The sequence below is a fragment of the Amblyomma maculatum genome, chromosome 1 (genome assembly GCF_055883805.1).
Source record: "Amblyomma maculatum isolate TAMU_Amacu chromosome 1, ASM5588380v1, whole genome shotgun sequence".
NCBI classification, from domain to species: Eukaryota; Metazoa; Arthropoda; class Arachnida; order Ixodida; family Ixodidae; genus Amblyomma; species Amblyomma maculatum.
This window is the reverse complement of record NC_139344.1, coordinates 445,561,262-445,584,028: the sequence shown is the minus strand read 5'-3', so window position 1 is coordinate 445,584,028 and position 22,767 is coordinate 445,561,262. Positions and strand designations below refer to the sequence as shown.

General features: G+C 47.9%; 1 protein-coding gene across 1 annotated transcript in view; it reads right to left on the bottom strand.

Moving 5' to 3' along the window:
* Positions 1-10,448: 10,448 nt before the first annotated feature.
* Positions 10,449-22,767, bottom strand: part of LOC146209611 (4-vinylphenol methyltransferase 2-like) — a 67,778-nt gene continuing 55,459 nt past the window's right edge. Inside the window, exon 3 of the mRNA XM_084580667.1 lies at positions 10,449-10,559. Within this exon, the coding sequence (XP_084436793.1) occupies positions 10,449-10,559 (111 nt within the window). The remainder of the gene's footprint in view (positions 10,560-22,767) is intronic.

The window sequence follows — 22,767 nt, the reverse complement described above, 5'->3', positions numbered from 1 at the left end:
CACCAATCATCGGCTTCTTGTTGCCAAATTTAAGCTTCGATTGAGGGAAACGCAGAAAACTAGAAGGCCTTCCAGGTATGATCTGGATCAAATTCCATCAGAATATGCTGTAGAAGTGAGGAATCGATTTCAAGAATTAGATCTAGAAGACAGAGAGCCAGAAGAGGTCTTCACTGGCGTTCGTGATGAAATACAAAAAGTTGCTACTAAGGTAGTTCCACGCAAACGAAATGCAAGAACGTAAACTGGTTATCTGAAGAGGCTTTGCAAATAGCTGAGGAAAGGAGGATGGCAAAAGTTATGGGGGAAAGAGAAATATACAAGGTTCTCAATGGGGATTTTCAGCAAATAGCAAGCAGAGATAAGAATGCCTTCCTGAACATACAGTGCTAAGCAGTTGAGGACAGCAGCCAATTCAGGAACACAAGAGCTCTATATAAGACAATCAAAGATATGAAAGGAAGCTTCTTCGCTAAGGTGGGCGTGATAAAGGACAAACGAGGCAGGGACCTCACTGAAGCCTCAAAGATAAAGAAGAGGTGTCAGGAATACAAGAAGAACTGTACAAGAAGGACCCGGATGTACAAACCCAACATTAGACGGTCGTGATTACTGATCTCGAGCCGGGCATCCTGAAGAGTAAAGTTGAATGGGCCTTAGCCAGCCTTGCTAAGAACAAAGCTAGCGGAATTGATGGCATTCCTGCTGAGTTGCTTCAAACCCTCAACTACGACGCTGTTAACGTTCTGTATATATTATGTCAGCAAATTTGGACAACCCTGCAGTGGCCACACGATTGGAGGAGGTCAGCTTACATCCCCATTCCAAAGAAAGGCAGTGCCAAAGATTGTTCCAACTACCGCACGATCGCGCTTATTTCGCATGCTAGCAAGGTGATGTTGAAAATACTCCTAGGTAGGCTGCAGCAGTATGTGGATCGGGAGCTTCCGGACGTGCAAGCTGGGTTTCGCAAGGGCAGAGGAACTATAGACCAGACTGCCCACCTTCGCTGAATCATGGAAAAGGGAAGATAGTTCCAGAAACCAATCTACTTCTGTTTATTGATTATGCGAACGTGTTTGACTGCGCAGATCACAGTAGATTGTAGCAAGCTCTCCAAAGATGGGAGTTCCAATTCACCTCATCTGTCTCCTCAGGAACCTGTATGAAGGCCATGATGCCACAGTCAGAACAGGGCATGGTCTTACTGATTGGTTTCCGATTTTGAAAGGAGTGGGACAACGCTGCATACTGTCGCCCTGTCTATTTAACCTGTATGCTGAGTGCATCATGAGGAAGGGCGGTCTGGACGAGTATTCAGCTGGACTGAAGATTGCTGGAAACGTATTAGCAACCTTAGATATGCGGATGATACCACTTTAATGGCAGAAAGTGAAGTGGAACTCAAGAGACTTCTGATGCGCGTACAAGAGGAGAGTGAGAAGTTTGGGCTTAAACTAAACATTAAAAAGACAAAGATCATGGCGTCTTGCCCTATCAAGTCCTGGAGCATCAATGGACAAGAAGTGGAAGCTGTGGCAGGTTTTCTCTTCTTGGGCTCCAAAATTACCTCGGAAGGAGACTGCAGCTATGAAATTAGGAGACGCCTGCTTCTGGGAAAAAGAGCAATGGTTAGCCTTGACCGCCTAGTAAAGAGCAGAGACATTAGTCTGCCAACCAAGATCCGTATAACTCGTGCTATGGTCTTTCCAGTTGTGATGTATGGATGCGAGAGTTGGACTGTGAAAAAGGCTGACCGCTGAAGAATTGACGCGTTTGAATTGTGGTGCTGGCGAAGACTCTTGAGAGTTCCTTGGACTGCCAGAAGATCAGATCAGTCGATATTGCAGACCATAAACCCTGACTGTTCATTGGAGGATCAAATTCTAATGTTAAATCTCAGCTATTTTGGTCATCTGATGAGAAGAGAGGAGTCGCTAAAGAAAGATTTGATGTTGGGAAAGGTTGAGGATCACCGGAGAAGGTGTAGGCAGCGCACGCAATGGTTAGATGGCGTCGTCGAGGCGCTGCAGATGAAGTTATATGATGTTAGGAAGATAGTGAGAGACCGGAAAGCGTGGCGTGATATGGTCCATAGGGTCACGAAGAGTCGGACACGACTGAACTGAACTGATGTGCGTTCTGATAATAGTTAGGTAAAACCTGATGTTTATGGCTAGTAGTGTGACGGAATAAAACACATTCGTCTCTAAACTGTCTACGTTCAACACTGTCGGCTATAACACCAGTAATGCCCCCCCCCCCCATGTAATACCCTTGCCAGAGGGCATTTAGGGTATTCCAATAAATATATTCGCAATGGTTTAGCTCCGGTTAAACCTAGTGGGTTGCGAAAGCAACTCAACTTGGTCATTTATATTCTTCTCGAGAACTTGAAACGGTTTCATCCGCAGTTGAATAGCCACTCTAGGACGTGGTACGACACCTTCTAGCCGCGTATTCGTTACGACGCTTTTCTAGTCGCCCGGCGCGTTCTTCTGCTGTCTCGTGAGCGTTCTTGAGCGTTCTTCTGCTGTCTCCTCTTAGTTTCGTTCCGTCCTTTTTGCCTCTCCTTTGCCAACTCGGTGCTCTCCATTGGAAAATTGCAGTGGAGTTTGCTAAGTATAGAACGGGTCGACGAGATCTAATACTGAGGCGGCGCAGAAGCTTACGCCGTGTATGTTGCGGCCGCTGTGCTCCCTCTGCGTTCGCGTTTTGTTATCTCAGTGAATGTGAGTTTTTCATTTAGTGGCTTCAGTGGTCCCGTGCGATGCTTCGACTACTGCGGATGTGAACAAGAATAAAAATAAGCGTGAGGCGGCGAGAAAGACTGCCACAATCACGAAGGAAACCTAAGCGTACTGCTTGCTGGGAGAACCTGGGGAGAATGATGAGAGAAGTTGTTAGTGGCTTTGAGAGAGTAATGCAACTGAAATTCGTTTAGTTATGAGGCGAATGGCCTAGGAGCTAATATACGCGATTGCCCATTGAGCGGAGGAAACGGTATAAACTTCTGACTCGGGGAGTCGCACGCTAGTTGGGGCACACTACTCAGTACGCGCTCCGCGCTGTAAAATCTGGCGGGTACTGGTATATGCTTTGCAAGATCGAGTGGCATTGTCCTTTTAAAGGACGTAATGTCCACAAAAGCTACAAAGCCGCGCTATCGCAGCATCAAATTAGAGCCGCATTTCATCAGCGGCGAAATAAAAAAGACTGCTCGTGGATCTGTGAACCAGATTTCTAATGCGGTGTCTATTCAGAACCACAAAGCCGAAATAAGTTCAAAACTTCCAATTACAGATTTGATCATAGAACTTTGTTTTATCGTTCCGCGCAAAACATTTCTTGCACCGACAGCTCAAGTTGCTCAAGAGATTCTTGTGCCAGACGATAGATCGTTCCATCATTAGTAGCTAGTAGCAAAAGTAAAAAATCCGAACTCTTAACGACCTCATTTACGAAATAATTGCCGTTGAGTGCCAGCTTTACCCGCCGGCTTTCCCCACGCTTGAGGTATGGAGGTACAAAATGCATCCCAGTTATTGTTGTTGTCAAGAGCTTTAGTTTTTCAACAATGTAGCAAGCCCCCTACTCCCCGCCTCCGGCACGCAGGCCTATTGGACGGAGGCCTGGCCTGGGCGACTAAATGCCAGCTTTCGTTTATGACGCACTCTACAACCGCACAGTGCTTGCAATCGCCACGACATCCGTAGCGAGTACCGCACCATGCCTCCTGTAACCTCCACAGCACTGACGAAAGATGCACCACGAACAAATGTCTTCGTCATGGTATTAAACTGTAAAGCGAAACCGCGAGGAAATTAGTGTGCTGCTGTAATAAAATAGCAAGAACTAAAAAAAAGAAGAAACGGCGAACAATCTCTTCGCAGGTTCTCTCTACACTTTCAATGTTTGAGTATGAGGTGTGAACGCAATGGGTAAATGAAAAGTTCACATACAAAATTTTGCATTCATTTAATCCTTTCCTAATTCATCATCACGCTACTCACCAGAAATTCAAAGTTGTGCGCGTGCGTGTTCTGTCGCGAGCAGCGCGCACTTCTCGGTGACGTCGACACCGTTCACGTTCTAAACATGACCATTCTCGAATAGGCGGTGTCCTTTCGCCAGTGTTGGTTTTCGGAAGTAGCTCAGAAGACATTCGATTGCCTTAAAACCGCAGAAAATGAGTTGCCGAGATGCTTCCCGCCGTACAACGCGAACGCAATCCGACCGCGCCGGCCTCCTCAGATTACTCGGTGTGCCATTGGCAGCACTGAACGCTACGCTTCACTAGCGCCGCCTAGCCTATGGCCTTGCCACTGCAGGTTGCCTATTTGTTTCTGGCCTCTGCTGGGGACGCTTGCATCAAACTAGTGCTCCGAGTCGTCATAGTCGCGCTCGAAGCGCTCGTGCGATGCGAGCGGCTAGCTGTGATGTCGCTGGAAGATAAAACGTCCCGTCTGCTTGCCGCTACCACCGGCAATGCGCAAAGCTCATTGGCTCGAAACGTTTCATGTGTGCTCAGCTATAAAGAAAGAAACCAGAAAAGATGTCGAGTCCGCTTAGCTCCTGTCAGCAAGCCCTACGCTGTACGCTTTTCTTTTCAGGCCATTTTTTTTTCTCTTAGATCTTTGTGAGGCTTTTAACGATCTTTTCATTTTTATATCAAAGCCTTATAGGCGCCACAGCAATGAATGCCACTTCCATCCAGGGACCAGAAAACGCGATCCAAAAAACAAAACGGCGTGCCATTAAAGCAACGGTGTAGCGGTTGCTTTGGTCCATTAAACAGATTAATGTGTGGGCTGTGAAAAACCTAACCTGTTGGATTACATCAAGTAAAGGGCGTATAAATTTAAATTAAGAGTGCATGGCAATAAATTACAGGTGTATTAAAAGCATTGGTTTAGACTTCGATTTCTTACTAGTAGAATCTCGCTAGTCGTTATGAATTATGCGTTGATTATAATAGATCAAGCAGAAAGTTAGGTGGACACAAGAGGTAAAGAAGTTCTGAAGGGTCAAGTGGATGCGGCTAGTCAGGACAGGAAAGGCCTTCGCCCTTCACTTGACATAATCTGATTGATGGTGATGATGATGATGAAGTGTTAGTACCAATAACAAGCCAGCCCTGAACTCCACTAACTTGCATAGAGTACTGTATGTCACAATACTGAATGGCATGGCTTGTGACAACGCAATCATCTCGCCGAAGGCCCTTCTCAATATTCAGAATATCACTCCGGAAGAAGCCACAGCTACTGGTTGCACTTAGGGCAATCGATATATCGCAGGTTTTCAGGCCTTGTAGAAATTAAGAACAAGCAAATATTGTCATGCAAGTGTTTTTTAGAGCCTGCGACAAACGGCGTTCTGTGCAGAGCTTCGAACCCGTTTTGTGGTACAAATTAAAAATTCAATAAAGTATACCTATTTATTACCTTGATTTTAGCAATTTTGGCATACAGAAAATTGTAAATTCTAGCGTTGCGCGCAAACTTAGCAGGAAAGAAGTTTCTGAAATAAGAGGCTTGAGATGCTTATTATGTTTAGAATATATATTTTCCAAGCTCTAAACGCTTGCCCCCACTGCTCACTTTGCAATCGCTTAGAATCTGATTTGTTACCCTAAGCGACCATAGGTTATCCTCTCTTCACGCTACGTGCCCTGCTCATGCCCATTTCGTCTTCATTTCCATTACAATATTATTAGCTCGACTTATTTCTTGATCCCACTCTGCACTCTTCCTACCTCCTAACGTTACAACTACCATTTTTCGTTACATAGCCCTCTGCGTTGCCCTTATGTATAACCTTTTTGATTAGCCTCCAGGGTTTCGTTCCAAAGGATAGCACAGGTAAGATGCAACTGCTGTATGCTTTCCTCTCGAGCGATACCGGTAAGCTGCTAGTCATAATCTGCGAGTAGTTGCCTAATGCGCTCCGTTCTAATCTTATTCTGGGGGTTATTTCCCTTTCATGGTTTAGATATGCTCTACTATCTGTCCAAAATATATATCCACTTCCAATATTTTGTTACCTATTGTAAACTGCTGTTCCTTCCATAGGGTGGTTAACATTGCCTTCCGTTTCTGCATAATATTTACAGACATACTTTTAGGCTTCCATTTCTCCATCTCACTTGCATCCCTTCATCACTTTTACTCATAATGCCGGGTCGCAAACAGACTTTTTTTTTTGCGGTTAACCTCGCTGTCTTTCCTTACTTTTTTCTCCTCCTCCCGCACGAAATATTGTTCTAGGACAATATGGTCATTCAACATGCCTTCTCTCTTCCCAGCTTTTTTTCTTCGGAAGCAAAAGCGTATTTAAGCCCTAGCCAGTGATGATCGAACTGCACAGACGAAGACAAGCCCACTTGACAAAACGTTGGCTCGAAACGTGAAATGAGGCTTCCCCTCCTCTAACACTGTTCAGTGCTTTTTCGTATACCCTGTAGTCTTCATCCTTTCCCGTTCTACCCAGGATACTCTATAACCGAATGATTATGTGCCTCTACTGGTGTGAAATATTACCAGGAGGTTATATTCCAACATGTCAGCTCGAACTAGCTAGCAGGGCTGATCACTCCTCCCAAGTATGCCATATTATATTGCCACATTCCTAACACGAGATAAAACCGCGCGAAATCACACACATGACGAAGAGGGGTGAGACGAACACAGGCGCTGACTGACAACTAAAGGTTTATTGTTCTGATACCTCAATAGATATGCAGCCGGTATCAAAAACAAGAAAACGAATACAGCCACACCGCAGAGATAAAGTATGAGCGCTATGATCGCCCAAGTCCAGATAGGAGCAATAGCTCCTTATCTAGAAGGGCTATGGAAGGAGTGCTTACAAAGCGGTTTTGCAGGCTCGTAATATTCTGGGCCTCAATAATTTCTCGCGTGATTTTGTCGCCAAACCTGCGCCGCACACTTCTGCCGCTCAAGCCGGGTATGCATTTACAATCCCGGAAATGAATGCCAATATGGCCTGATATCCGCTCGTTGTGTAATATGGTTGTGTAAGCACTCCTTCCATAGCCCTTCTAGATAAGGAGCTGCGTTTCCTATTGGGGCCTGGGCGATCATAGCGCTCCTGCTTGATCTCTGTTTGCGATGTGGCTGTATTTTTCTTGTTTTTGATGCCGGTTGTGTATCTACTGAGGTACCAGAACAATAAACCGTTAGTTGTCGGTCAGCGCCTATGTTTGTCTCACCTTTCTGAGTCCTGTGTGTGATATTGCGCTGTTTTACCATGTGAGGATCAACCAAGTAGCCCGCAATGTGTTATTCAAGCGCATTTCTAACCGTTTTTGAGGCTCCCTCACGCCGCTGGCTGACATTCCTGACATTTGGTTGGTCTTATTTTTGCTAGTGGGCAAAGCCATTTTTTTCTTCAATCGAGCTTCATGTAAGCTTAAGAGCCCGCGGACGCCTAAATAAAAGTACTTTGGCTGTATTATATTGACTTAGTTTGCACGTTTACTCCATTTCCCCTTCTCATGTGCATCCCTTTACTCCAAGTACAAGGTCGAAAACTGACTTGTTTTACAAATCAACCTTAGTGTCTTTCCCTTCTCTTTTTCTTCTCCTCTCACTTGAACTGTTGGTTTGTGACAATATAGTCTTGCAACATTACACAAAGTAAAGAGGAATGAGCAGCAAGCCACCCCATCTGACTTGATTCACAATGCGGACGCACTCACTAATCGCATAATGTTTTTCAGGGAATTTTCTGTCAACGCCGTCTACCCTCTAATCAATGACGAAGACGATGGAGAGCTCCGGAAGTTTGTAACTGAGCATACAGAGAAGAGGGAGACTCTCGCCGACCTCCGACGGAGCAGGACGTGTTTTTCATGCTCCCTCGACTTCGGACTGGACTGACCGCGCGCTTCGGCACCTCGTGTTGGGCCCCCAACTCGCGCCCGATCGTCTCGCACGCCCCTGGCCTGGACCTGGGATAATCACCTCCCGCGGGCCCCAGCAATGGAGCCCTCCCAAGAAACCAGCCGCCGCGGGCTTCGAAAGCAGGCGAAAATACACCAAGGTGGATTTCGCTCGCACAGCGCCCGCCGCGACGGGTCTTTCGGTACGTCACCGGTTTTGGGAAGATGGATCGAGTGCGTGCAGCGTGCAGCTCAGCGCGCTGCCCTAATCCCGGAGATGGCGGAGGAGACTCTGCGAACCATGGCCCTTTCACCACGTGTTGCAGAGATGACGACGCAAGCGGCTGAGCACGAGGAAGCCGCCATTGCCAGCTCGGCGCAGCGCCTGCAGCCACCAGCCAGCGGGGACCACATTCCTGCAGCAGGTGCAGCTATTGTCCAGGAGGCCCTCAACAATGAGGACAATTCCATGGATGAGACGACCCATCGCAAGAGGCGTCGTTCCACCAACTCAGGGGAGATAGAGGAGGATAATGGCAGCAGTGGGGAGGAATCTGCTGCTAAGCGCAAAGCGCTATGCGTCACCCCTTCTGCTTCCCCTCTCACACCTGCCGGGCGTCTTCCCTCCGTTCTCGAAAGAAGGGGAACAAGCACTACGGATGATCAGCTGATGGCGAGGACGCAGTCTGAGGAGGAGCAGCAGGCGCCTACGGGCACCGCCCGTGAGTGTGCTGCAGCCAGCCTGAGCCCGAAGCGGAACCAGACGAACGGCCGTCTGTTCGTACGCCCGCTTGACAGTGAAGAGAGCCACCTCCCCATGGCTCACAGGAGGCCACCGGCCTGATTCCCTGGCGCCAGGTGTCAACCCGAGCCCAACGGAGACGCAGGGCTGCCCTCCAGAAAGCTGCTGCTGCTGTGCCATCTCACGGGGGGCTGCACTGGACAGTGCTGTTCCGGCCGGAGGACCGCGGCGCTGCCATCACAAAGGAACAGGGATGGGAGATTGCTGAGGAGCTGAGCCCACGCCCGGGTGTGCTGGCGGTTCGCGTTAACACACGCCGGAACGTGGTAACGGTGGACGTTGGGTGTGAGATCACCTTTGGCTCGCTGCTCGCCACAACTGTGATCCGTGGCCTGGCAGTTCGCGCTAAGGGACCTTCTCCGTGACAAGAAAGACATGGTAGAACGCAGGGCGCTACGGACGGGCAGACCGAAAGACTGGATGGTTTATAATCGGCTGGACGCGGCAGCAAGGCGGCACGCTAACAAGCTCTACCGCCGGCAGCGGGCTTCTCTGTGCAATACGATGGAGAAGGATCGCAGCTCCCGGCGGCTCTTCCCCACCCTGCGGCGCATCACAACACCTCAGGTGAGCCCTCAGCCCCTCGCCGCTCTAGCCATCTCAAGCGGCCCAACAACCCAACAACAAGCTGGGCGGTTCGCTGACCGGTTTGCGCCGCAACGCCCCGCGAGCACCGCTCCCATTGCGGCGACTACACCGAGCCCGAGTCCCTATGCCAATGTCCCTTCCTCCGCCCCGGACGACGGCCCGTGCAACGCGCTCTTCACAGCGGTGGAACTTAATGACGCCCTGCGCCGCTGCACCCGCCGCTCAGCGCCCGGTCCCGACGGGGTGCCCTACCAGATGCTGAGAAACCTGGACGCAGAGCAATGTCAACTCCTTCTGCGGCAACTGAACCTGGTGTGGGAACGCGGGGAGCTACCGGAGGAATGGCGCACAGCGGTCGTCTGCCCGCTACCGAAACCAGGTCGCTCACCCACGGAGCTCAGCGGATATCGCTCTGTGGCGCTGACGTCGGCGGCCTGTAAGGTGATGGAGCATATGGCGGTTCAGCGGTTACACACGCGGGCTGCGGAGGCGGACTTGTTCGATGAGCATCAGACAGGCTTTCGAAGGATGCGCTGCACGGCGGACTCAATCGCAGACGTGGTTTCTGCGCTCGAGCGCGCCGTAGCGGCGCGGCAGGTCACACTGCTGTTGCTGCTCGACGTGTCGAGTGCGTTTGACAACGTCCACCATGCGGTGATCCTCGCGAGGCTGGAAGAGGCAGGCATGAACGGGCGCTTGTTGCTCTATGTGCAGGGCTTCCTCAACGCGCGCACTATTCGTGTGCGTGTATGAGGGGCTCTCTCGCGACCCTGTCCGGTGGATCTAGGCGTTCCGCAAGGATCGGTGTTGTCTCCGTTTCTATTCAATGTGGCGATGTCGGCGGTGCCGGGCTGTCGGCCCGCAGTCAACCGGCACCGTGTGTACGTCTCCATGTACGGGGACGACATCGCACTGTGGTGCCTGGGGCCGTCGGGCGAGGCTTCCCGCGTCAGAGTGCCTACAGGGGGCCTTTAGCACGATAGACGCCCGGTTGCGGGATCTCGGTCTGGCGCTCTGCCCGGGCAAGTCCGCGGCCATGGCCTGCGGCGCTCGCAGGGGCGCGCGCCTTTCACCGCTAACGTTGGCTGGAATGCCGCTGCCGTGGAAAAGCTGTGTGCGGTACCTGGGCCTAGATGTCGACCAGCGCCGGTCCTACCGTCCCGCGGCGACCAGGGCATGCCAGCAGATGAAGAGGACCACCGCCGCCGTGCACAAGCGCACCGCCTGGGGCCAGGGCATTTCCCAGAAGGCTGCGCTGCGCCTCTACAACGCAGCAGCCGGGGGGGGCAATTCTCTACGCACTGCCACTCGTGACGGTGCGCAAGCCATCGTGGAGGGCACTGGAGGCGCAGCACCGCAAAGCGCTGCGAGCCTGCCTTGGCCTGCCGGGTAACTCTCAATGCGAAGCGACAATTGCCGAGGCAGGCGCGTGGCCACTGCAGCTACAGGCCACACAGCGAGCGCTGCACCACATCGACCGCCTTCACCGCGTACCAGACGGCGGTGAACTCCTGCTGCGCCTTCGGAATTTCCCACGCTCTAGAATGGGCGCGGCGCTGCCGGAGTATCACCAGCAGACGCGTTCCACGCCCCCCTACGGCCTCTGCTCCGCCTGGCCCCTCACGGCGGAGGTACAGCGCGAGATCGTCGGCATCGCGGGAAAACGCAGCACACCACTCTGTGCGGTGCAACAGTTAGCCAGAGCCGTCATACACGAGCAACTAAGCGACCACCTGCTTGTTTTCACTGACAGCTCCGTGGCGAGAGAAAGCTGTTCGCTCGCCACAGCGGCCACCATCCCTGCCCTGCAGTTGCACCGCCAGCAAAGAGTGGCACACCTGGGCTCTTTGACCACGGCGGAACTACTGGGCCTTCGCCTGAGCCTGGACCTATTGCTCACTATTGCTCCGCCACCACCCAGGTGTGTACTGCTGTGTGACTCCCGCGACGCTCTCAGCCGCCTGCAGACTCCCGGCCGTGGCACACCGCTGCTGTGCACGATACGTGAGCGCCTCGAGCACCTCGCAGAGCGAAAGTGCAGCATTCGCGCGCAGTGGGTGCCCGGCCACTGCGGGAAACACGGCAATAAGCAAGCGGATGAACTCGCCACCGCCGCACATCAATTCCCTCCCAGCGACGAACTTCTCGCTTTGGAGGACGTGCGCGCGGTAGTCTATGACTACCTCCGTCAGCAACACCCGGACCCACGCATCGCGCGAGGAGAGCGCATCCCTGCTGTCGGCGCTAGCTCATTGTCGTGCCTACAACGTGCAATGCTCATCCGAGTGCGCGTCGGCTGCGTGTGGCCCGGGGTAAGACGGGTGCGCCACGGACTTTCGTCGAGCGACGTGCGTGGTGATTGCAGTGCAGTGGAGACATTGGAGCACATGCTGCTTCGCTGTACTGCATCCGCAGAGCCACGTCGGGAGATGCTCGCGGCTTTAAGGGCGCTCGGAATCATGCCGGACAGCATCGAGACGCTCCTATGGCCGCGAGGCAGTGCGCGCACCCATGACAGGGCAATGATGAGACTCTGTGCGTTCATCGAGCGGGCGGGCTTGAAAGCTCGCTTGCTTTTCGCCAGGTAGTGCGTGCGTGACCTGAACGCTCCGTGTGTGCTACCTTGGACGTATGCTGCCGGGCGCCTCACTCCGGCAGCTGGTGCATTGTGTCGCGTGCGCGACTATTTATATACATCAATGGTATATATATATATATATATATATATATATATATATATATATATATATATAGATATAGATATATATATATAGATATGTATATATTTTGTAAACCATTGCAGTGGCCGCTCGCGCGCAGGCATTTGTGGACAGTGCTCGGACACTTGCGCGCGAGCGATGCGAACTCGTTGACCGTCTGGGCTTTGTAAACAATGTACAAAGCTCCCCCTGTCCTTTCTTCCTATCGCTCCCCTCTCTACTTCCCCTCGCTATCCTCTCCCTATCCCCTTTTCCTTCCCGCCGGCCGCTGCTCAAGTGCTTCAGTTTTTTAGATAGCAATTGCCGCGGCCGGCAATACTATTTTCCTTCTTTTTGATTATTTAAAAAAATAATAAATCAACCACTACCACCACCACCAGCATACAGAGAAGGTTTGGGCTGACACTAATAATAGACAACAAATGAATCGAAAGGTGGTGGTTATCCTCGCCCAGATACCTTTCGACTAGATCGATTGAATTGTTATGTTTTTAGGCGCCTTTTTGTTAAAGACAGAAGAAAACATTTTCGAATAAAACAATGCCCCGTTTAACCATTTTGCACCCTAGTAGTCTCTCGACGCTGACGGTAAAACAAATGTCATCCCATTTGTGAACTTAAGTTACCCTGCAAGAAAATAAGTTAGACAAGATGTTGAAATTGAGTTCTTCAGGATGCAATATATTGTATTTATCTTGAAAAGCTACCTTTGGAGCGAAACCGTGAAAACAATATGCTTAGTGGCACTGCAGGTCATTCAAGTAGAGACAATAGTTTTGTGAATGGTCCCAGCTACTGATTCATGCTTGCATGGCACACAGTACGTTGTCATGATTGGTTTTAAATGGCTAATGTACAGGCATGAGCGTTGTTTGACCAGTCACAACCTGCGTCCCTCTTTAAAGTTTTTAACCGATTGAATTCTGAGTTTATATCGACATTTGATCGATGCTGGAATGGTAAGTTTGATTATATTATCGTAAACGTCTCTTCTTTTATGCTTTTCTTTTCGCACGTTATGCTAACCGTTTGTCTTCTTACGCAATAGAGCATATGACTCGTTCGGCTAAAAGGCGACGTCTGACCGTTTGGCAGTAAAATGAGAGGCTGATTTGGGAACGGGATACAAACCTACGACATATGTACCTCTGACATACATTCCGTTAACTCTAAGTGTGGTGTCCACTGGAAATTGAGGCAGATACTACTCTGCCCTTTGCAGAAAAGCCAGCTTTACGAACAAAAGTTTACAGTCGCGAAATGAAAGGTGTTAAATGCGGTATAGCGTCTAAATATCAGGCTAAGCTTGAGGGTACTCCTAATCATTTTTGTATTTTATTCATACGTCATGCTGTGGGTTCCTAGCATCATTAGAATAATCGCTTCTTGAATATTGCAGGCATTTGAAAATAAAAAAAACAATTAAAAAAGCTCTATGCGATGTGTTCCATGTAGGGTAAGATTACCCTGCTTCTCGAATCCGCACATTCTGTGAATGTTTCGTCGCGATCCATATACATGGACCGCAGGAGAAATGTTTTCATTAAAACACCTTTAGGATCTTTTTACTTGACGCCACTTGTTATGAGCAACGTTGCAGTAACGACAACATGGGGCTTACGGCATGTCACAAATCCTATAACTACGCTCGGCGTCTCCGAGCATATTTATATTTAACGTTTTCATTCTCGCGGCTTACGTTAGTGCTGCGGCTTGCCGGATTTTTGTCCCCTTCTAGCAACGACGCTCCGTTTAGTCTGCGTTTAGTACGACAAGAGCCAATATTTATGGAATGCTGGCTTTCTTCCGTACTTTATTTTAAATAGGAAATGGTGATAATTTGAATTCATTCGCCAACCACGTGCATCTAGCTTTTACCGAGTGCATACCTCTTTGCCATGGGAAAGCGGGTGGATAGCATGAACAATTATTATTAAATGTTTGATAGAGCAGGCCACAATGCACTGCTGCGCTAGGTGGCATCTCTAGTCCAGGACATCTTTGAACAACGCTGCCACGTGCATTGATGTACCGATATTTTTGTGGTCGCCCAGTCCAGAACAGTATAGGTTCTTTTGACATGCCCATAAAGTAGCCAGCACCTTTTCCAAAATTGTTTGCTTTGCCCTTTCACCTGCGGTCACAATATTTTGCAATTTTTGGGCGTGACAACACAGTTGTCTCATCAGCCTTTCTCAGGCCTTAAGCAGGCGCGGGGGAGAGGACACCGTAGGGCAGGGGATACCAGCGATGGCTGTCCCAGGATAGGCAGTGCATTCTGCTCAGTGGCCTGGATGGAGGATCCCGGGAAGTAAATTCTTGGTCATCAGAGTTTGTGGCGCTCGATATTAGCTTTTTTAATGGCACACAAAAGGTTTTGATACCTGTTAGGAAAATGACGCCGCTGGATCCCTTATTCGATTTATACGATAACATTCGCAAACTCTATAATGTCACAGCATTGCAACTTCTGTGTCAAGATTTCAAACCTAAGCTTTGTGAACAATATTTGAGGTTCATGAACGTGCAATTTCGTATAGCGAATGATATTACTCAAATATGCTGTAATTCGCCAGCAGCATGACCTCTGAATGAACCATGGATGTTTGATTTTGTGCTATATATGATAGCCAAAAATTCGCATTAGATCATGCACCTGATAAACGAGTATTTTGGATATGACGGACGATTGCTTCATGTTTTTACAAATATCTCTAAAATATTGTGAGCCTTCTGTGGACCTTCTTTCATTTGTACATGCCATGATCTTCTTCTTTCATTTTTACATACCATCATCATCGTCCCGCGGCGCCGGCTCCGGCGCGCGCCTGGGTTCGTGATCGGATTAAAACGCTAGACAAGGCTTCGCTGTCCTTGCCGTCACGACCTCGCCGTCTCGACCTAGCCTTCTTTTACAAGTGGTGGAGGTGAAATTTGATCCCCTGCTGCCTTGGGCCCTGCCTCTCCCTGGAGCTACGTTCCGGTCGCCGTTTGGCAACTGCCACCATCGCTGCCACCCCCTCCAACTTAGCCACATTGACATTATTCAGGGATCGTGCACATGTAGCAGTTATTTTTGGAGAGTTTAAAAAGATAACAGCCCACCGAGACAAAATTGAAAGCTAGAATTGTCGGCTGAATTTAATGAGAATAGGTACAAGTTGGCTGTAAGACGCAAAATAAAAAAAACTAGAATTTTCAATGCTAGCAAGGACATGTCATGCTTTTATACAAACTGTTGTGATTCCATTAAAATAAGGTGGTGAGTAGGTTAGCCTTGTGAGTGAATAATCATTATCGATTAGAGCTAGAAGGAAGGCATATTCATAGGAGAGGGGAAGTAGGTACAGAGAGGTCATATTTGGACGTTCATGCTCGGATTTCAGCCGATAATTCTTATATAACACGGAGCCTAAGATATGCTGTTTCATCAGAAAATGAGAGACTACCTAGCAGTTATAAGCTTTGGAGTTCTAAAACGTTATTGACCCGAAAGAGTTTAACTCACTAACTCCAACAAATTACTTCTGCATTCTACTTCTGAATACGAGGATATCGGATCATTCCTTGAAATAGTTTATCCGCTCAGTCTCATGATACTCTTTGTTTCCACATATTGGTTGCTCTCGGCGAGGCGTTTTAAGCTCTCACGAGGATCTGACGCCTCGTTTGCTCATTGCTGCGATGACAATTCAGGCATTTGTCACGCACCGGCGGCTGTCCATGTTGCGAACAAGGCGCCCACTGCGAACTTCAGTGCAAGCCAGGGCCCTCACCTCGACATGTTGTTCAATGTAAGGACCCTAGTGTGTCTTGCACTTACATACGGACCCTAGCTGTGCCAATGAGGATATGAGGGAGATTCATTATAACCTGATGTCACCGTTGGTGCAGGAAATGGGGAATGGGTTGTTGGACGTTTGCCGGAGGTGTTGAATGGGTAATGATAGGTTAGCGAGTAAGGTGTGGCTCTCAGGCAGGCCATATTTGGCAGCCTAGTCCCTCTATCATCTGACAGTTGCAATGGTAGCCACGACGGCAGTTTTTCGATGAAAGCGAAAAGGAGGACGTTCGTTATTACTGTCGGGTCTCGCTTTAAGTTAAAGAATTAATCTTGGTCAAGGTGTCTGAACACTTCACTAGGCCTTCTCCCAGAAGTTCAGTTGATCTGGGACGGTCATCATAAACCCACTGCTGGGCAAACACCTCTTCAACACATGTCCATTCCACCCAGTCCTTTGGAATCCATTTCAGCCCTGCACACGTCCTACCCTCACCCACCTACCTTTCTGCAGCCCCTGCTGCGCCTTTTGCCTCTTGGAATCCAGGTTCCCACCCACAGGGGTCATCGGTCGTCTTGCTCACTGAAAATATGCTGCTTATTTCTCGTTCTTGATTTCAATCGAAATATCGTTAGCTTGTGTTTCTTCCCAGACCAGTTCGGCAGGCTTTTTGTCTCTTAACGTTATGCCTACAGCTTTTCATTTCATATTCCTCAGCACGGTCCTCAATTTTTGCTCAACTCTCTTTCATAGCACTGACGATTCAGCGCCATAGGTGAGTAGAGCATTCAGATACAGGTTCCAGGTACTTTCCTTTTGAGAGGTACTGATAACCAACCGTTCGTGACCTGACATAGTTCTTACCGTATTAGCTCTAGCCCCAATATGATCCTTTTGGCTATTTCCCTTTCATGGTTCGGGTCTGCGGCGATTACTTGTGCTAAGTACACGCATTACCAAACATAAATTGAGCTCTTGGCTACCTATTGCATGCCTTATAAAAACGTAAGGCACACCCTATGTAATCCAAAAAGCGAAGTACGGAACAACAATCCGAAGATTATCTGACAACTGCGCGCTTGCCACGGTGGTTTACTCAGAAAACAACGTGTGTATTTAGATTTCATGCACAAGACGTAATACACAATGCGGGGCCACGATTAAATCCGCGCTATCTTGACTTACATGCTTGTTTCGTCAGCCACGAGATTGTGAAAAGCTTATTTATTTGTGTTCATTTTTTTTAGTTGACTAATATCGAAGCACCGCTGGCGCACATGTGTGACATAAATAAGAGTAGTTATCGTAGTTGAGTGCTTTGCCCTCGTCATGCTCGTGAGCTCTATCGTTATTACCTTTTTTTGCTAAGTGACATTTGTCTGTGTGTGCTGGTATTATAATAGTCCCTTATGTCCTGCACATATTTGTAGTTGCAGTCAAATCCTGGCCCCAGAAGCAGATTTGCTTACGATAATCTGAAAGAAAAATTAGGTATTTCTTGGCGGCACCGCTTAAGTGGACGTTCTCCAGACAGCATTCTTCACACAGCCACTCTTAGTCTTCAGTTCGTTGACCGTGGTCGAGCTCTTATACATGCATAAGCCACACAGTGATTATCAGTGCATTGTCCATGCGACTGTGTGTTTTAAATAGACAGTTTTCTGAAACATCTTCCAAGTGTTTTTGCTGAAATTACATAATCCGCTTGCAAAATCGGCTTTCTCTGACTTTTAAGGTGCAAACGGTCGTGACCTTTGTTTGGAGCTCTTGGTTCACGATATCACTTCAAGCCTCAGGCATTTAATTCGAGCCTGGAGCAATGAAGAGTAAAACTATATTACGTGTAGAATCAGTTTTCTCCCTAAAGTAGGGTAAGAATTCAATCATTAAAAGTTAAATGAAGGAAACAAAAATATATTTTCGCATTGTGCTTTCAGAGCCCTAAAATTACGGCTTTTTCTTGCTTCCCAAACTTCTCAGCTGTTCTTTCTATCGGGTGCCTGTATGCACCAGCCAGCAGTCTTTCATACTGAAATACATACCACTTTAAAATAGATTTCTGATCACTTTTGCACGTTCAAAGCAAAAAACAACTACAGATGACTGCTTCTAGCTAGCACGAACAAGAAACCAAAGAAAATTTTCAGCTTAATTGTTAACGTTTGGGGGAACTGAAGCTTTGTTTTTGACTTGTAAAGGCTAAACGCATGCTTAAAATGGCTAATTGCATGTTTTTACGCTATAAATTTATCGACTGGTACTATTGCAAGGCGACGCAAACTGTTCGGAAGGAGATGAAGTACTTTGTTGGGTGGAGCAAAAATATGTTTTATTTTGTTAGACGTTATTGTTGTAGATGATTTATTCGTAAGTGGTTATGAAGGCACGATAAAGGGGGTAGTACTGCAATGTTCCCCTTCATGGATCACTGCCTTGTCGTGGCGGAGGGGCTTGCGAAACTCGATGAAGTCGTGAGCTCTGCTGTGTAGGGCCACCCAAGATAGACAGGTCACGGCAGGGAGTTCTGACAAAATGTGATTCACTGGAGAAGGTAATGGCGACCCACTCCAGTATTTCCTGCCAAGAAAACTCTATGGCCAGTCAAAATACCATTATCGATATGGCGCCGGAAGATGAGCCCCCAGGTTGGAAGGCGTCCCACATGTTACTGGGGATGAACAAAGGGCGATTCCTAGTAGCTCCAGGACGAATGAAGCGGCTGGGCTAAAGCCAAAAGGACGCTCAGTTGTGGATGTGTCGGGAAGCGACCGGAAAGTCCGATGTTGCAAGGATATATATCACATAGCAACATGGAATGTAAGATCTATGACGCAAGGTAAACTGGATATCGTCAAGCGAGAAATGGACAGATTGAGCATTGATATCTTGGGTATCAGCGAGCTCAAGTGGACCGGAATGGGAGAATTTAACTCCGGCGACCATTATGTCTTTTATTGTGGGCACGAATCCAGGAGAAGGAATGGGGTCGCTCTCATAGTAAACAGAAGAATGGGCAAAGCAGTGCTAGGGTACAACCCCAAAAACGACCGAATGATTTCACTTCGGATCCAAGGTCACCCTTTCAACATAACAGTTATCCAAGTCTATGCACCGACCACTGCTGCTGAAGAAGCTGACGTTGAGAGATTTTATGCGGACCTACAATGCCTTTTAGACCGCACCCCATCATCAGACGTCGTTTTTCTCATAGGAGACTGGAATGCTAAGGTCGGGAGTGAAGAAATATCCGGAATTACAGGCAAGTTCGGTCTTGGTGAGCCAAATGAAGCTGGGCAGAGGCTAGTAGAGTTCTGTCAAGAAAACAACCTGACCATAGCGAATACTCATTTTCAACAGCACAAGAGGCGCCTGTACACATGGATTTCACCGGACGGCCTGTACAGGAATCAGATCGATTATATTATTTGCCGGCAGAGATGGAGAAGCGCTATACAAGCAGTAAAAACAAGGCCTGGGGCCGATTGTGGCACCGATCATCAGCTTCTTGTTGCCAAAATTAAGCTTCGATTGAGGAAAACGCAGAAAACTGGAAGGCCTTTCAGGTATGATCTGGATCAGATTCCATTAGAATATGCTGTGGAAGTGAGGAATCGATTTCAAGAATTAGATCTAGAAGACAAAGAGCCCGAAGAGATGTGGACTGATGTTCGTAATATAATACAAGAAGTTGCTACTAAGGTAGTTCCAAAGCAAAAGAAATGCAAAAAAGCAAACTGGTTATCTGAAGAGGCTTTGCAAATAGCTGAGGAAAAGAGGATGGCAAAAGGTATGGAGGAAAGAGAAAGATACAAGGTTCTCAATGCGGATTTTCAGAAAATAGCAAGGAGAGATAAGAATGCCTTCCTGAACATACAGTGTCAAGCAGTTGAGGACAACAGCCAATTAAGGAACACAAGAGCTCTGTATAAGACAATCAATGATATCAAAGGAAGCTTCTGTGCTAAGCTGGGCGTGATAAAGGACAAACGAGGCAAGGACCTCACTGAAGCCTCAGAGATAAAGAAGAGGTGGCAGGAGTACACAGAAGAACTGTACAAGAAGGACCCGGATGTGCAAACCCAACATAGGACGGTTGTGATTACTGATCTCGAGCCGGGCATCCTGAAGAGTGAAGTTGAATGGGCCTTAGCCAGCCTTGCTAAGAACAAAGCTAGCGGAATTGATGGTATTCCAGCTGAGTTTTGTCTTACTGATTGGTTTCCGATTGAGAAAGGGGTGAGGCAAGGCTGCATAGTGTCGCCCTGCCTATTTAACCTATATGCAGAGTGCATCATGAGGAAGGCCGGTCTGGACGAGTCTTCAGCTGGAGTGAAGATTGCTGGAAAATGTATCAACAACCATAGATATGCGGATGGTACCACTTTAATGGCAGAAAGTGAAGTGAAAATCAAGAGACTTCTGATGCGCGTACAAGAAGAGAGTGAGAAGTTTGGGCTTAAACTGAACATTAAAAAGACGAAGATCATGGCGTCTTGCCCTATCAAGTCCTGGAGCATCAATGGACAAGAAGTGGAAGCTGTGACAGATTTTCTGTTCTTGGGCGCCAAGATTACCTCGGAAGGAGACTGCAGCCATGAAATTAGGAGACGCCTGCTTCTGGGAAAGAGAGCAATGGTTAGCCTTGTCCGCCTAGTAAAGAGCAGAGACATTAGTCTGCCAACCAAGATCCGTATAACCCGTGCTATGGTCTTTCCAGTTGTGGTGTATGGATGCGAGAGTTGGACTGTGAAAAAGGCTGACCGCCGAAGAATTGACGCGTTTGAATTGTGGTGCTGGCGAAGACTCTTAAGAGTTCCTTGGACTGCCAGAAGATCAAATCAGTCGATATTGTCGACCATAAAGCCTGACTGCTCATTGGAGGGTCAAATTCTAAAGTTAAAGCTCAGCTACTTTGGTCATCTGATGAGAAGAGAGGAGTCGCTGGAGAAAGATTTGATGTTGGGAAAGGTTGAGGGTCGCCGGAGAAGGGGTAGGCAGCGAACGCGATGGTTAGATGGCATTCTCGAGGCATTGGAGATGAAGCTATGTGATGTTAAGAAGATAGTGAGAGACCGGAAAGCATGGCGTGACATGGTCCATAGGGTCACGAAGAGTCGGACACGACTGAACGCCTGAACTGAACTGAACTGCAATGTTAATATTGCTTTGCTACAGCTATGCATCTCCTTCTTTATCGGCATAAGCAGGGGGCACGTGACATCGCGTGACTAAATTTTATTGAAAAACGTTTTTGCGAAAAAATAGCAACCAGCATGGTGCGTACAGAGTCCAGTTTATTGCATACCACAAAAATTCTGGTTAAACATGCAACAACACGGTAGCGAAGTGGTGTACACAGGGGTAAATAAAAAAAAAGAATTATTAACTTTCAGGTCTAAGTCCAGACGAAATTGGTTTTTGAAACATGTTACTCCTCGCTACACCATGCTACTCGTCGATTTCAGTTGCGTGCATTCCCAGATGTTGAGACCTCTCGGTGCGGTTTCCTTCCAAGCTAGATTACGCAGCATCTGATGTGGCATGTCCACGTGAGCTTCGAGTATTTTTTACCAGTGGGTGTTTTGGCAGTAAATTACAAAATACTTAGAATCCTCAGAAGAAGCATAGCGCTGTGGCAGGGGAATGAGTAGCACTATGCGATTTACCTTCTTGAAGTGCACAGTTTATACAATGTATCCGTATCAAAAGTTATGATAGCGGTTCTAAGCAAGGTAAGCTACTCACTCTTTCCAGCATATCTGCCACTTTTTTTGGCACAGGTGCTTAGAAACCAGGCATCGCTCATGAATGTGGTCAAAGCCCATAGCCTAATAGTATAACACCCCTCTCTGAGGTAATATTGTAATTGGCGGCTATCGATAAAGTTTCTATAATTTTCCATATGAGTTTTTGATAGTAAGCCTATGGTGAGTAGGTCACGAGAGTCCCGACTTCTTTATCTAACCACCTCTACCTGTGACAACATTGCCATATGTATGACAAATACAATTATAATCATTAGGCAAATATTTGATGCTATAGAAACCTAAGTCGTTGACCTTTTTGCACGTTTCGCACCAACATTCTTGGCATTACTGCTATTAAACCTAACTATCTTAGCGATTAAGAAAGAAATTCCTCTCCCTAATCTTTCAACCTAAAGAGGTAGCCTGCTTCTATCTATTTCATAGCATTCTGGGGACTAATTCATAGCCAGACAGGTTAATAGGGTTGGTGTTGAGTTCATTAGGTCACTCGAGTTTTTTCTCGGTCTCAGAGGGGACAAGGCGGACAAGATAGGTGGTTGCAATCGTTTTTTCTGCCTGCTAAGAAAGATTTAGATTCAAACTCAAGCCCTATGAAGATACCGGATACCTTATCGAAAGAAGGAACACTGGCCACTCGGTATATGCCGAACTAATAGAGTCTGAACATGGCATCTTATGATGCAGATAGCAAACTTCTACACGCTGCGACGTCAACCTCAACAGGCGTACAAATAGTGCAACGAAATACACTCTGACATAGCCGCTACAGTTCGTCCTCAGCAAAAACCTTTCGGGAGAAATTACAGCCTAGATTCAGCGTCGTCGTTGTCGACTACCACAGCACTACTACATCTCCTCCTAGGCTGCGTACCGTAACAATACCCCATGCAGGAGAAGTACAGTCCCAGTACGTATATTACACAGGTGAGTGCGAAATATTGGGTTTAAGACAGGCGACATGCACAACTTCTGGGTGGGGGGCTGTGGAAACAGACGGGGTGCAGAGGCATTACCTCGTAGGCCATGTCTGAGTTGCTGCAAGAGACTTGGTAAGGACACAAGTAGCGAAGCAGAAGTTTATCGTACATGCCCACACGTTGAGCCGGAAGCCAGAAGAATACAAGGGAACCAGAGGGGTAGTGCTGGAGATCGTAACGGTACTTTTGAGAACGCTGAGATGCTCTAATCCGGTCTCGAGCAA